The sequence below is a fragment of the Misgurnus anguillicaudatus genome, chromosome 22 (genome assembly GCF_027580225.2).
Source record: "Misgurnus anguillicaudatus chromosome 22, ASM2758022v2, whole genome shotgun sequence".
NCBI classification, from domain to species: Eukaryota; Metazoa; Chordata; class Actinopteri; order Cypriniformes; family Cobitidae; genus Misgurnus; species Misgurnus anguillicaudatus.
In genome coordinates, this window is record NC_073358.2 from 47,056,386 (window position 1) to 47,073,277 (window position 16,892).

At 37.8% G+C, this 16,892-nt stretch overlaps 1 protein-coding gene across 1 annotated transcript; it reads right to left on the reverse strand.

The window, feature by feature from the left end:
- Positions 1-1,815: 1,815 nt before the first annotated feature.
- Positions 1,816-10,177, reverse strand: gal3st1a (galactose-3-O-sulfotransferase 1a). The gene is made up of 4 exons (XM_055198451.2): positions 10,051-10,177; positions 9,790-9,839; positions 3,200-3,360; positions 1,816-3,090 (listed from the first exon to the last, which is right to left on the reverse strand). Exons 3-4 carry the CDS (start codon positions 3,328-3,330, stop codon positions 1,941-1,943), a joined length of 1,281 nt encoding a protein of 426 aa, XP_055054426.2. The 5' UTR covers positions 3,331-3,360; positions 9,790-9,839; positions 10,051-10,177; the 3' UTR covers positions 1,816-1,940.
- Between the last annotated feature and the right edge of the window lie 6,715 nt (positions 10,178-16,892).

Below are 16,892 nucleotides of genomic sequence, written 5' to 3' on the forward strand. Positions count from 1 at the left end.
CTTAAAAAAATTTATTAAATTCAATGAATCATTTTTTTCAGTGTATGTTTACAAAAATATAGACATTTTTAATATATATTTAAAAAAATAAACACAGTTTAAAGCAATAAAAATATATATTTTAGCCCTCCATATATTTCTTTTGCTTTTGAAAGAAAAACTTTGTCTATGTTATGAACCTGTAAACATAACAGTTAAAAATGTAAAAATTAAATGTATTTTCAACTTTAAAAATAAAATGAACTTGTATTTAGCATATATTTAAAATATTTTTTTTGGTAAAGAATACATTTTTGTCATATGTAAAATTAGAATTTTTTGCTTGCCCTTGAAATACATTTTGAAATATATGTTGATATATGAAGGTTAAAACTAAATAAAAAAATATATACATTCAATTGAGCATTAATTTCTACAAAATGTATGTAGCATATATTTAAAATATATTTTTGGACAGAGAAATTTATTTTTTTGGCAGTATGGGTTTTTACCCATTTTTTCATGAAATATTTATTATTTGTGTGTACTACTTTCATCAGCATTAATGCACATTGATATAAGACATTGATATAAGATAAAGGTGCAAAGATAATCACATATGATGATTTGGGTATAACCACACCATAATTGAGCTTTTAAAAGAGTCATATTATGAGATTTTTTAAAGATGTAAAATAACTATTTGGTGTCCCCAGAGTGCGTATGTGAAGTTTTAGCTCAGATAATTTATTATAGCATGTTAAAATTGCCACTTTGTAGGTGCGAGCAAAAATGTGCCGTTTTGTGTGTGTCCTTTAAAATGCAAAAGTTGATGAAATGCACACACTTATCGCAATGATGGTGGTTGGTTGAAATTTAAACCCAATTGGGCTGTCAATTATTTTTTTCCCTTTCTTTCTCTCTGCACTAAATGCCAGTGCCGTAGCTGGATAGTGCAGATTTAGGGGCGGTATTATTATGATAAGATCTATTTTACACAACAGGTGAAATTTGAATTACCTAAATTTCTTCGGTTGTGTTTTTTTTCACTTTTTCTATGTTGATAGAAGCACTGGGGACCCAATTATAGTACTTGGAATTTTTAATGATATGACCTTTTTAAAGAATTCATTGCTTTCTCATAATGTCAATGATTATTACGGCTACAATGCTTGTGACCATGGACTAAACCTCTTTGTTTTCCTTTTACCAAAGATTTGTCCCACCGATACTGTAAGTCTGTAATCTGAGATGGTAATTTTAAGTAACACTGGCCATTGTGCTATATTCATGCTGTTATCTTTTTGTTATGTATTTTTGCGTAGATCCATTTCTTTCATTAGACATATGAGTCAAAGAGAGGAATCATGGTGCATTATGAAACCGCACAATTGCAATTCCCCGAAGGCTTCCCAACAAGAGAGTTTATCCCGGGTCAATCCATTTAATATCACACATCCACTCTATATCTGTGACTTATATCTCTGGGAGTATGTGTGCATGTTCTCACGCAACATTGTAAAAAAATGATAGAATAAAAGAATTCATTCATGTTCGATTATGTGGGCGAAACAGGAACGAGACACGTGTACATTAAGATTTTATTTTTCAAATTCCAGGACTGGAGTGGACTGAGCTTTAGCAAGCCTTATGTCATCACATTTTAGCTTTGATGAGCACCGTTTCACTTAAGATTGTGAACAGAGTTATTCATCAGATGATAAGCTGTAACAATAACAACTGTGGGTTCCCACAGTATCAGATATAAGAAAATTATTGCTATTGCCATTGGCACCAACAATTAGAACAAAAATGAGGTCACGTAACAACAACAAGTGTGGTTGATTCATATTTTTATGATTGACTCAAGCACTCGAACACTTTGCAACAACGTATTATTTCTTTCTGACACAGAAAAGGTTTTAGGTCTGTCTGTTACTGTAAAAACGCGGCATTAAGAGCTACCAGTGAATGATTTCTCTTATGTGACCCCACAGTCTTGTTATCCACAGGTTGACGCCCATATCAGTAAGGTATTGCAACTCTGGGGTGAGCATTTTCCTACAGAGCTTTCGATGTGCTTTGTCAATGTTCTTTTTCAGATTGTACCCCAAAATCGACTTTTCACCGATGGGTTGCCACGGCTGCATGGAGGTCTCAAGAATGTTGCCTGCATCGACAGCATGGCCTCCCTCAATGCAAACGGAGGCCATTTCAGCGTTCCTGCGACGCAGCTCCGCCACATCCTTAGCCATGCGTTCGGAGCCATAAGCGTCCACTTTGCGCCAGAAAGTGGCGTTGAAATACTGGTAAAGTTTCCAATCGATAGCGTTCCACTCCAGCGCCTTGGCTCGGAGGTTTGGGGCGAGTCTAGAAACGGTCGAAACTTTCCTCGCATTGAGTTTGAAAAACAGCAAGTCGTCCATTTCCCAGCAGAGCACATCCTTAAGCAAGATGAGAGACTCTTCGAAATGCTCCACCAGCATCACCAGCTGGAAACGTTGGGCGATGGCATCGATGGCCACGTCCACCCTTGGGTCGTTAGGATCCATGTTATTATCCTCCCCAAAGTCGAAGAAAAGCAAGTTTTTCAGATAAAACGAATTAAAGCCCTCGGGATCGTAGTAAAGCTCAGGATTGTTCAGGAATTCTCCGAGCTTATCCTCCCCTGAAAGTTTCCACGTCATGGGTACCACACGTCCAAAATAGTGGAAGGAGGACTCGGCGAGGTCAGCCGGGTCACGGAGGATTGTGATGTACGAGGCGTCGGCCGGAAGCACCTTGGCCACCTCGGCAGCATTGAAACGCATGTGATTGCAGATGATATTGAAACACATTCCCGGTCTGTAGTCTTGCACCTGCGAGCGATGGAAAGGAGACGGGTAAAAGAAGTCATTGCGGCTGTTGGGGAAGGCAAATTTCAGGTTGTGCTTTTCGCCGAAACGAAAGAGTATGTTGAGAAACGTGCTGCTGGCTGTTTTATGGGTTTTCATGAACATTACGTCCACTTTGGGAGTGCAGGGTCTCTGCTCTGATGCATCATGGGATCTGTTTGAGATTGAGGAGTGGACGGGAGATGGCCGATGAGCACAGGAGTAAGGCACTGGGACCCTGTAAACAAAAATGAATATAAATATTTTATTGTAAATTTTATTTATCTATATTTGCCTTTTAAAGTGTACACTACCCCCGGGCCATCCCAAAACAGTACATGACTTACTCCTGCAGGCTGAAGTGGACCTCTGGGGCGGACAGACAGTACAGAAGAATCATGCATGTGGTCAACAGAGCGCCCAAAATCAGACCCTTACAGACGGACCTCCACTGTCTCGCCGGTTTTCCAACCATCATAACTGCCTGGTTGGAACCTGAAACAGAACCCTAATACAAAGAGAAAAAATAAAACTGTTGAATATATTTGATGCAAATCTGTGGCTCACAACTGTGTTTCTAAACAGCATTTAAATAAATCCAGTATAAATGTGCTGCGCTATGCACTCTGCCTACACATGCAGAGTCCTCTAGTGCCGTTAACTTTTGATTACCCGGCCATTTCTAAGGGATTTTCGTCACCATTTCCTCAAGTGCCCAATTATTTGGAACACCGCTGCTCACTCAATTGCTTTTCCCCTATGAGTCGTGCCATATAAACGTACCTCTGCTCACACGGTGTGTTGGGATTTGTTATGTTTCTTATTGTGACTTCAATTCATGTGTTACAAAAAGGCCAACGCAATGGGGATTATTCAGAAAACATATTGGTCAATTCAGGTCATTTTTAAAACCTTTTGCAAATTGATACCATGCAAATGGAATCTAGAATTTGGGATGAAATTAAATAGTATATATGGTATACATAACCATTTTCACCATTTTAGCTTTTATTTAATCAATACTAGTGCATTTCATGGTCATGCCATGTACGTTGTCTTCCATAAGGCCTGAAAAGTTCTTTATAAAAGTTTGATATAATAGGAAAAAAAGATATTTAAAAAAAATGGTATTAAAACCGTAAGGACACTTTGGATTAGTTATAGACTGGTATATTGCAGTGATTGATATTTCGGCAGATGCCATTAAAGGAATATTCCATTTTCTTAAAAGAAAAATCCAGATAATTTACTCACCACCATGTCATCCAAAATGTTGATGTCTTTCTTTGTTCAGTCCAGAAGAAATTATGTTTTTTGAAGAAAACATTGCAGAATTTTTCTAATTTTAATGGACTTTAATAGAGCCCAACATTTAATACTTAACTCAACACTTAACAGTTTTTTTCAACGGAGTTTCAAAGGACTATAAACAATCCCAAACGAGGCATAAGGGTCTTATCTAGCAAAACGATTGTCATTTTTGACAAGAAAAATAAAAAATATGTACTTTTAAACCACAACTTTTCGTCTAGGTCCGGTCCAGCGCGACCTAAGGTAAATGCGTGGTGACGTAGGGAGGTCACGTGTTACATATATAAAACGCACATTTGCGGACCATTTTAAACAATAAACTGCCACAAAGACATTAATTAGTATCAGTTGACATACAACAACGTAGGAACGGTCCTCTTTCAACACACTTGTAAACACTGGGGCGAAGTTTCGCATTCATCCTCTGTGACCTCTTGACGTCATGACGTATTGCGGTGACGTAGTGGGGTCAGCTGACGCATCACGACCGGATCTTCACGACGAGAAGTTGTGCTTTAAAAGTGTATATTTGTTTTTTTTATTGTCAAAAATGACAATCGTTTCGCCAGACAAGACCCCCATGCCTCATTTAGGATTGTCCACAGTCCTCTGAAACTCCGTTGAAAAAAACCGCCAAGCGTTAAGTATTAAATGCTGGGCTCCATCAAAGTCCATCAAAATCAGAAAAACTCTGCAATGTTTTCCTCAAAAAACACAATTCCCTCCGGACCGAACAAAGAAAGACATCAACATTCCGGATGACATGATGGTGAGTAAATTATCTGGATTTTTCTTTTAAGAAAATGGACTAATCCTTTAACAAAAAATCTTTTGTCTTTTATTATGCCAGAAAACGCTTGTATAAAAGTTTGATATAATAAGTAAATGTAATATCTTTAAAGCTCCCATAACACATGCTGTTTCTGCTCATCTCATGTTAATCTTGAGTATGTATAGAGTAGTATTACATCCTTCATATCTCCGAAGAGTCTTTATTTTTATCAGATTTATAAAAGACAGATCAGCCCTAGTGAATGTTTCAGGAAAAACACGACCCTCTCGAGGCTTCCAGTGGGAGGAGCGAGTCACGAGCAAGCAACACACAAAACATTGGCTGTTTCTCAATTCCAGGTACGCAAATAACAGACTTGCGTTCTCGTGGAGAACGGTCTTGGAAGAATGAACTTAGAAGGTCGCGAGAACACACAACGCACCTGTGAGAATTGAGATGTGTGCGGTCTTCCTGTTGGTCACCTGACCTCCGCCATTGTTTTGCCGCAATGACTTCTGGGGTGTACAGCGATTTCAGCGCGCAAGTCTGCACTCGATGCATCCTCGATATCAAGAACACATCCAGGTATTTTCATGAGTCCTCAGTACTTGCGTTCTTGAGAATTGGAATTGAACTTTGATGGTTAATGATGACGTAGAGCGAGAACACAAAGACGCAAGATCGCTGAAGCACGCATATTGAGAAACAGCCATTATCCCACTATCTCTGGAAAACTTATTATTCACTACATGTTCGTGTCGTTTACATTATACGACTATTATTATATGACTTTTTAACGAAATCCAGCGTTAAACAAACACACGCAAATCTCCACTGCTACAACGGATAAACAAACTATATCCATTGTTTCCATAAGGCTGGCTTACTTGGAAAGCTAAACAAGGCTTTCTTCTTCTTACATCCAAAAACACACTTCTTCTTTCGTGCCATTGTTGAGTCTTAAAGTAAAAGAAAGCTGTCGTGTGCAGTGATGCTTATGATTTCTACTCGAAGGAATAATGTTAATATGCATCCTCGTAGTTTTCGCTCTCACTCTGATTGACGTGTGGGCGTGCTTTCCCGGGGGAAGTGGCCATAAAAGGAATATGATACGTAACATTGTAGGAAAGAAGAGGCGTGAGTTTGGCCCTGAAATACTCACTTAGCATGAGGATTACAACTCTTAAACTGTGTTGTTAAGTCAAAATGCATGAAATAGCATTAACCCCCCCCCCCTTTAAAATAAGAAAAAAAGTGTTAAAAAATGGAGGACACTTTGTATTTGTGATAAACCGGTATATTGCAGTGACCGATATATCGGCCGATATTTTAACTTTTTAGTTTTGGGACAATAAATCTTTCTGTTCTCTTAAATTTGTGGACACACAGATGTAAAGCCTAGGGGGTGGTTTACATTTCGTGTCTAGAAACGCATGAAAAACGTTACCGCACCGCTTCCTCTCCTTCCTTCCAACGCGCTTTCGAAGCGGCATTCTGAAAAGTATTTAAAAACTGGCTACGGCCACACCACGCATGGAAAATAGCGACCGTGTTGCTCTCTATTTGAGCGTGCTTGCTGCGTGACTACATTCAAAATATGGTATTATGTGAATCGCCCCCAAGTCTGGAAGACAGTAAAATTACCAATTAACTCCTTCCCCGCCAGCGTTTTTAAAAAAAGTTTCCAGCCAGCACCAGCATTTTTCATAATTTTCACAAAAGTTTAATGCCTTCCAGAAAATGTTCTTCTTTAAATATATAAACAAACAATATATCAGATGAAAGAACAGACGCTCTGCTTTAAAAAAAAAAGAACGTTTCATCCTACCTTCATTAGTTCTCTTGTAATCACCTCTCAAACATGGGTAGGTTTCTTCAAAAACACCCAATTTTGAGCAAAAAGCTGAGATAATTCCATTTTTGTGAAGGACTTTTGATCAGATGCAGAGTGATCTTTACAACATACACGGAGTTCTTTCTCTTTCACGTGAGGCGCTGCTTCAGGGTTGTATAAGTTGCGGAAGTGCGCCACCTGGTGGATAATAGCGGAAAGACGGAAAATCTCGTCATTGGCGGGGAAGCGTTTTCTCTAAATTGACGAGATATCTCGTCAATGGCGGCGAAAGAGTTAATATTCACTTTTTAACGTGACAGACAATATTTTGCTATGCAGCAAGCAGTGGCGGCTCATGACTGCTCATTCGAGGGGCGCAAATTCAAAATAAGCTCAAAGTGTCATGTGTGTTGCTTGTGTTTTCAAAATATGTGTTTGTTGCGTCATGTGAACCACGTGCATCGCGTGTTTTGTCAAAATAAGTGCCTGCTCACGTTCACAAAATACACGCAAGACATACATGTTGTGACAAACTTCACATGGAGCGCCCTCGAAAAAAGAAGTCACCGGCCACCACTGGCAGCAAGGTCTTATTCAAACAGTAGCATGAGGTGTCAGATCTTCAATAGCTTTATATCTTGTAAATATGTTTCAGGTAGCTACTTAAGAGTATATTTTTTAATATTATGCGTAACAAATTTGTGTCACTTATTTACTGTAATAATTACATTTGTTATATCGGCCTTATTGCTTTCTCAATATCGCTATCGGCCATTGATAAACCCAAAGTGGTCGACCACTACTCTGCATAAATTCGCCAAAAGTTTCAAATGTGCTCGGTGCAAAGTTCATTTTGAGACCCTGGTGTCCAGTACACGAATTATGCATGCAGAAGAAAAGTGATACTGTCTGCATCTCTTCATGCCTCATAGACCAGGATCACATATCTGCATCGCAAAGCCACAGGTGTCAATCTTGGAAGCTCTGACTAGTGACTACAACAACCATATGCTGCTGAACCGTATCCCAAATACAGAGATGAACAGAGCAGCCTCTAAAAACTAGAAATCTAGAAAGGGCAGAAGTCATCTGAAGGGACCCATTGTTCTTATGTGTGGCAGTCTTACCCTGCATTTTTCAATGTCAGCCTTTGTTGACAGCAAACACTATAACAACATCATCTTTGTTATGCTGATGGTCACAAATAATGAGGATTTTTCAGAACCAAAAAGAATTACTGCTGGAACCGTCTCCGGCTTTAATTTAGGATAAAACTTGTCCATTACAAATGCAACTTAGCAATTACAGGAATTTAATTTTAAATGCTCATGAGTCCAAAAACTGGGAGCGATTACTTAGTTTGAATAATGGTCTGATGGGTCAATAAAAATTATTTACCCAGTGGAAGTGGATTTTGTGACTGTTAGGTGTAAAAGTGCATTCAATTGTAATGTGATCATACATATAAACATATAAAACCCAGCTAAAGTCATTTTTATGTTACTGTTTTCAACATAAAATCATCCTACATAACTAGCCATTAGGGTGAATTATATGAATACATTTTTATATATTTACAGTAGGAAATCTACTAAATATCTTCATGGATCATTACCTTAACTTAATATCCTAATGATTTTTGGCATAAAAGAAAATTCAATAATTAAATTTTGACCCATACAATGTATTGTTGGCTATTGCTACAAATATACCCGTGCTACTTATGACTGGTTTTGTGGTCCAGGGTCATTGAACCTTGATATCTTTTAAATTGACTGAATGTCTTGTCAAAGATGTAAAATCAGTGATTGAAATCAAACTTTGATGCCCCTAATCTTCTGGGTTTTAACAGACAGGGTCACATATCCAGAAAGCCACAGCATTTTTGTCAAATCAAAACATATTTTAATGTTACTTTAACTTAAAAAATTAAGTTAAACAATTTCAACTTGAATTTATAAGTTATGTCAACTTTTTCTAGCCAAAAGTTAAAATAGTTGAATTGACTTGCAAAACCAAGTTGTTTTATCTTTGTGCTGTATTTTTTCAGTGGGATACAAATAGTAGATTTGTATTCAAAGCTAGTATTTGTTAACTAGTGAATAGTTTTTTCTTTTGCATTTGCTATGTCCCTGTTTAGTTTCAATGACAGCATGCACTCCAGTTGGAGGGTGCAAAACCTCTCAATCTGTGTTAACCCAGCATGATCTGAGAATATTGAGAATCTTGTAAGCTGAAAAACAATAAAATTACATTTGGTTATCAGCCACACAAAAACACTGTGGTATAATTTGGCTTTACTAGTAAATTGTAGTATACAGCAATATTACAGTATTACTACACTTTATTAACGTATAAAACTATATAAAAACAGTACCCCTTGCTTAATGGATAGAGGAGAGGACCCCCAGTACATAACTAAGACTAGATTCACATTCTTTGTTATGATGGTTACGTTACTTACAAAGACATTTACATTTTTTTGGTATACACAGTAACACTGTTAACTTATTACATAACTTGTTACATTTATTATTAGCCAATTAATGCCTAATTTAATAAAAAAAAAAAATTCAAACTATATTTGGAGGAGCCACAATAATACCACCATGGACCCCGAGAGGTCCCTGACGCCTGCTAAAGACCCATGTTATACATTATTCATTATGCAGAATACTGGAATTATACAGTGAGTAAGTAAATACCAATTTACATTATACAGTGAATTGATAAACTGTAGCAGACTGTTAGTACCTAGGAGTTTTACTACACTAAATCCTAAAGTACACAAAAGTATATTTTTGGCATGGTCACACTTTGCTTAAAATTATATAGTGACCAAGACACTTCCAGATTTCTTCATTGTACTTCTTCAGGAGCCAACATCCCAGGATGAACGAAACTAAACTTTCTGGGTAACGTTATTTGTGTAAAAAACCTTGATTTTTCCTCAGAGTTAGGCTATGTAAGTTAATGAACTTTCATCATTTATACATAAACAATAAGCTGTTATAACTTACCGAGTCATGTAGACATTCTTTTTACTTGGCTGACAGAGAGACAGACGCATCTGAAGAGGAAAAATAACATTTTGTGAACATCAAAGATGCAGCGTCAAGTCTGTGAATCGTGTAACAGCGGCAGTTAACTGTCCACGCGCGCACACTAATCTAACGTTCATCTTCCGTAAAATATCCACGCGATCATTCACCTCTCTCTCTCTCTCTCTCTCTCTCTCTCTCTCTCCCTCTCTCTCTCTGTGTGTTTGTGTGTACGCGCACCTGATGGTTTTACAGCCCCTTCTCCAGTCGTTGGCTGTCTGCTGAGCTAAGCTGAGCTGACTGAACAGCATACAGACGAGGCTCGCGCTCGCCGTGACGCATGAGAGCCGGTGTCCAGGGACCCGCGTGCCTGTTTGAAAGACACAGAAGAAACAGAAAAGATAAAGAAAGGGTGATTGAAAAGTGGACAAGAGGTAGTCAGAGACATTGAGCACAAGAGAGAGGGAAAATTACAGAAGAATGGGTTAAATGGATCTTTTTGAGATGAAAAGTTGATGGTTTACATTCACAACGTTCAGTGCATTGGCTATAATTTTTTTTGACAGTATGTGTGTTCCCATGGGAATCAAACCCATGACCTTTACTTTGCTAGCACAATGATCTACCAATTAAGCTGCAGGCACAGCAGGCTTGAAGCGGGAAGTTGCTGGGAATGGTAGATGCATTAAGAAAAATTCCTGTTTAGCTGTAAATAAAATAAAAGTTGTCTTTTCTCTCTGGGTTCAAAGTGGCAAAGCTAAGGATTCATTGCTCAAGACAACCAAACCAAGATCTCTGCAGAACATCTGCACGAGGGGTCTCCAACATTTTTGTGAGCAAGGGCTACCACTACATCAGTATTTTTATATTGTCTACTCAAAACATTTTTGTTGTTTTTTTTTTATTTGTTTATATGTTTTGTCATTGTTTAAAATGTTAAAATACATACAAGAAGCCAAGCTAATATAAAAAATATGTGCTTTGGTGGGCAACTCACAGACGCCTCACAAACCATGTTTGAGACCACTGATCTACATTCACAAAATGTTGGGTTGTTTCAACCTATGGTTGGGTCAAATGTAGACATTTTCTAGATTCCTTGCTTCGGATTGTTTATTTTACCCAACCATAGATTGAAACAACCCATGTGTAAAAATCCTGATGTCCCAATGATGTCATCATTACTAGGCTATCTCCACCATCTTTTTCGGCTCACCCTCAAAGTGTTACCATCTCCCTGCCTTCTTGATGGTTGTGCAAAGACAACTAAACAATTAAGAAATTTTATTTATGGGTTTTTCTCTTTGCAGTAGTCCTGGTCCAGTATAATGAACTAGCCGATAAAGAAAATATAGTATATTTTACATCAGTAAAACAGCACATTGCATGCATGAGTTCGTTTATAATATATTTATGTATTTTTCTTGTAAAGATAGTTTAAATATAGCAACGGTAGTGATTGGTAGGCACATATCTGTGCATAATCTCCCACAGAAACCTATGAAAAGATTGAGAAAATAAAGGAGTATTCCCACTGGCCCCCAAAGTCACCAGGTACATTTCAGAGTACACACCCAGAATTGAATTCATGATGAATTAAACAATATAACACACATTATCCAGCAAGTTGTCATAGTAGGGATGCACCGATACCAAATTTCTGTGCCGATACCAAAATTTGGTAGCTTAGAATGACATCTATCTATACTGATGGATACAGAAAGTTACTGATCATCCAACCCAGTATCACGTAATTATGTTACTATAATTAGGTAAATTTGTGATTCTTTTCCGTGACACTGTCATGTTTTTCCGTGACCATCAATAACCGTGTCATTGTCACGTATTGATTACTCATGTTTTGTCCTATTTTCTTACCATTGTTGCTTCAGTTTAGAGTTAGATTTACATAAAATGACGTCCTTACCCAAACCCAACTCTAACCCTAACGCCAGGCGACAATGGTTTAAAAATCAGAAAATATAAAACAAAATCATAAAAAATAGTATAAACCAATACTTAAAGTGACATCCTAATGCAAACACCAAATCTAACCCTAAACCGAAGCGACTATGGTTTGAAAATAGGAAAAAGCAGTTGAGTAACCAATACGTGACAATGACACGTAAACAGAAATAAGTGATACGGTAATGGAAAAGATTAAACATTTAATGTCTATAGGAACGTAATTTCGTGATGCATGGTTGGATCATCGGATGTTTTAAAGAGCACCAATGGTCCGATTCATGATTTTACATTTCCTTTGATGTGTAAGTGTGTATTAGTGCATGTTAACGATATGCAAAAGGTACAAACCCCAAAGTAAACGATGACGCGAGTTATCGTCTCCAACGTAAATCTCTTTTCTTGGACACGGATTGTAGGGAACAGTTTACTTCCTGGGATTGGTGATGTAGAGAAGACCGACATTATCATAATTCCTCTTGCTTGGACTCACAGTCTGTAAGTTAACTCCTGTTAGCATTGCATTGTGCACAAATCTTTTAAACATAGTAAGGAGCGTCACATTTCCGGCTGGCGTCAGATGTAATCAGGGCAGTCACAACGTACAAGTTAGCTATAAAAGTACACATTTCTGAGAAATTGGTACCTTATATAGGGGAGGGGCTTCCATCCCATATTTCAGCCCCAGGCAGCAATGATTCCTTGATCCTGTGTAAAGCTTATCTGTTAGTCTTTGATCATTCGATAGCCGACTTAAAATTGATATAATGCAATAAGACAGTTTACGTGCCCTTATTTGCCTACGGGTTTAGCAAACTGATATTTCAAGGTGCGGTGAGCATGCCTACCATATAAGTCTTTTTAATCTTTCCAGTCCTCTTCAACCAACTCAATTCATTCTCTTTATTTTTCTCATGTTTCAATCTTCTACTGTCCAGCAAATGATGGGCTGTTCATTCTTTTCACATTTTGACCGGCCTCAACACTCGGCTCATTGTCCGAGCTACCACATACAGAAGGTCATACCAGTGCCAGGCAGCATATAAGTGACATGGGTGGAATGCAGATGGCTATGTAACACTGCATGATTGTGTGTTTGAACACGAACGAGAGTCAAGAATGGCATGAATTGCCTGGCCTGTAGCCCACTGGGGTTATGCAGCGTAAGTGAGGCCAAAAGAACCAAGTCACAACTTCCCACAATAACAAGATAAGCATGCTTACGCATACGCATACCAATGAGAAAGCTGCTACCTTGGACATGTGGGTTGGAAAAAGCAAGCCAGCATAATGATTGGCCCTCTGGCTTCGACATGTTGATATAGACACGTAACACATGCTTACAAAATAAGAAGCATTGCGGATTTACACACACACACACACACACATATGAACGTCCAACCTGCCCTCAATTGTGTACGGCAGTAAAGCACCTCATATAGTCACAAGAGACTGAAATGGACACTGGAAGCATTCAAAGCTGAATAATTCAGCCTGCCACCCTAAACCAGGAGAACTTGACCCCACAATGAGGAATTCATTGCAATCTGAAACTACGGCTCAATGAACAAGCTCTCTCCTGTTAATGGTGCTCTGTGAATTTTAGAAGCACATACAACCCAAACTACATTTAACCAACACAAATCTGAAAAATAAAGGTGCGACATGATGCCGTCAAAGAATTATTTCTGTTTTTGTCATGAAAAAGAAAAGGTTTGACTGAATGGTTCTTTCAGAAACCAAAAGGGGTTTATATGGGATCGCTGTGAAAAACCTTATAGGCATCTTTAGTTTTAAACGTGTACAGGTCTTTCCAAATAAAGAAAGACGTTGGCACTGTCAAAACAAAGTATGACATTAAAGGCGGGGTGCACGATTTATGAAAAAAGCTTTTGGGCCGAGTACAAAAACACACTTGCAGCCAATCAGCAATAAGGGGCATGTCGACTAACCGACATCGTTGCCTGGGTTGCTTATGCAGGTCTATCAAAAGAAGGTCTAGATTCGATTGGGGTAGGGGTGTGTTTGTTTAGGTGATTTCAAACATTCAACAACATTGGCTTTCAGAGATCGTGCACCCTGCCTTTAACACGAAATGCATGAAATATAAACAAGCAGCCATGATAAGTTACATGCCATATTTGCTATATAAAGTCATAAATACTTTTTAAAAAGTTTAGTTTTTAGTTCCAGTCCTTAATTTCGATTGGTCAATAGTTATGTTTTATTTGCGATAATTCGATGTATCACTGCGGAGCACCCTTACGGTACATTCACACTGGTCGAAAACGGGGCAAACAGCCAATCACAGTGGCCGCAACACATGCTCCGGTCTTCCATAAACGTAATTGGTTGGTTTTGCCTAGGTTATTTGCATAAGGCGATCTGATTGGCTGACGCACGCGTTGCTGCTTAAAAAGTTGAGAAATGTTAAACTTCTGCGAGCATTTCAGTTCGGCAACGCATGACATCACCCATTAAAAGTGAATGGGAAGCATTAAAGGCGCTCTAAGCGAATCTGCGAGACGTCAGTTTTTGTTGATGTTTGAATTGTTTTCAAACAGACGGAGCGTAGCTAACTCCTCCCCCTCCCTTACGTGCTTTCATGAACGCGCCCAACCCCCACCCCCAAATCCTTCTTGTCGTTTATTGGTTGGAACACTTTGTTTTGTTTCGTGGTGCTAGGTTTGGCCACTGTGTTTATATTGAAGTTTGTGTAGCCTGGGCTGTCTACAGAGATCACGTTTTTTTACAGTTTGATCAGCGGACAGGCAGTGAGGAGATGTTTGCTATATGTAACAAAAAATGTAATATGGTCTAAAACGCGTGAATTCGCTTAGAGCACCTTTAACGCTTTCGCCTCGTGTGAACGTACCGTTACACGGGGCAAAAGCGTTAACGCTTGATGGAAGGCTTGTCTGAAACAAGGTCAACAGCCAACCACAGTGGTCGCAACACATGCTCTTGCATAAACGTAATTGGCTGGCTCTGCACTAGGTTATTTGCATAAGGCGATCTGATTGGCTGACGTACACGCTGGCGTTTGAAAAGTTGAGAAATTTTCAACTTCTGCCACGAGCAATGGAAGTGACGGATTTACAATTCAGTTCGGCAACGCATGACATCACCTATTAAAAGTAAATGAGAAGCGTTAACGCTTTCGCCCCGTTAGCAACATAAACATGTGAAACATTCTGTTGCTGTTCAGTCGGTCAGGGACTATTTTTTCCAGCAGAAGGAAGACTTTTAGTGATTTTACTTCATGAAAGTTGCACTCATACATATTTTTGCTTCAATGTTTTATTTGTATTGTGTGATATCTATTTTATTAAAGCAATAGGGTATATGGCCATAAGTTAGGGAAGCCCTTTCTAAAAGGTTTGGAAGGCATTCCTAAATAAAACCCTGGATGTACTTGATCAGAAAGACCATTTTATGAGTAGTGCCAACATTTTCACCCATTATAAGATGTTTTGTAGACATTATGGTGTCAATAAGCCATAATTTCAGTTTGATGGGTTTAACAAACTTTGCAGGTAGTGCTGTGTTTTTAAACACTGACATTGCACCAAGCAAATACATTGTTCATCCCCATGCATACATACAATTGTGGCTCGGTCCCATTGTGTAATAGTTAACAGTCTAAACTGCACTGTATTTTACAGGACATTTGAACCCAGCAGTCTTAGATCAAATCTTGTTGCTTTTGGTGCACAACAGAGGTTTTGGAAAGCTGTTATGAATGTGAATTGGGCTCCTCCTCACAACAAAGGATGTTTTTTTGCTGTTTTTAGAAAAAAGCCTGTATTGTATTACTATAACATAATGAGGCTGAGAAAGGAGGAGAATGGTATGGTGACCCCGAAGAACATTTACTGCTAATTCCATCTGAAACAAATCTTAAACAATGCAAAACACACAGGCTAATAATACAATCTATATTTGCTTTGAACATTGGTGCCTGTTACGTAATTGTATAAATATGTAGCACGTATTAACTTTTGTCATCAGCTTCCAACATTCAGCCTTGTTACCCACATTCTTTTTTTTTTTGTAACACTTTACTTGAAGGGTTGTTCATAAGACTGACATGACACGTGTCATAAACATGAAGGAGATTTTATGCACGTTTATGACAAGTGTCATTTGTTTAATTATGTCATTTTTAATGCAAAGATGACATTGTTTGAGATGTCTTTGTTATGACAACTTGACATTAACCAATACATCATAACTTGTCATGACAACCTGACATTACCACTTTTTACCAGTGATACAAATTGAAATTGTCATTAAAATGTCATTAAGTGTTAATACTTTGTCAAATAGTTTTATAAAAGCATCATGAATATTTTTCTTGACCTCAGCTACAGTGGTACAAATATAATTTGTCATTAAAATGTCATTTATATGTTAATACGATGACTAATATTTTTATAACAGCATCATGAATATTCTTATTTTTTGTAAATTTATTTTTTGTAAATTTCCTCCTGTGAATATTAGTAATGTGTTTGTTAGGACTTCATTTGGACAACTTTAAAGGGATAGGACAAAAATAAAATTCTGTTATCATTTACTCACTGTCATGTATGTTGTTCTAAACCTGTATGAATTTCTTTTTTTCTGATGAACATAAAAGAAGATATTTTGATAAATGATGGTAAGCACCCAGGTGATTGTAACCATTGACTTCCATAGTAGGAAACACAAATATGATGGAATTTAATGTGTACCATCAACAGTGTGCTTACCATCATTTATCAAAATATCTTCTTTATCATTTATCACAATACTTCCATTATATTTGTTTTCTTACTATGGAAGTCAATGGTTGAAATAAGCTGTGTGCTTACCATCATTCATCAAAATATCTTCCTTTGTGTTCATCAAAATAAAAACACTCATACCATCAATGGTTTATTTATTCAGCTTATTCATTATTATTTAAAAAAATAACCCTTATGACTGGTTTTGTGGTCCAGCCCAGGGTCAAATATTATTAAACAAGTTTGCAACACTGACATTTCTGTATAGTTGTAAATTTATTAAAATTTTTTTTTCAGAACTTGCACATGAAAAATGCACACAAAATACATGACAAGCCATTACATTGA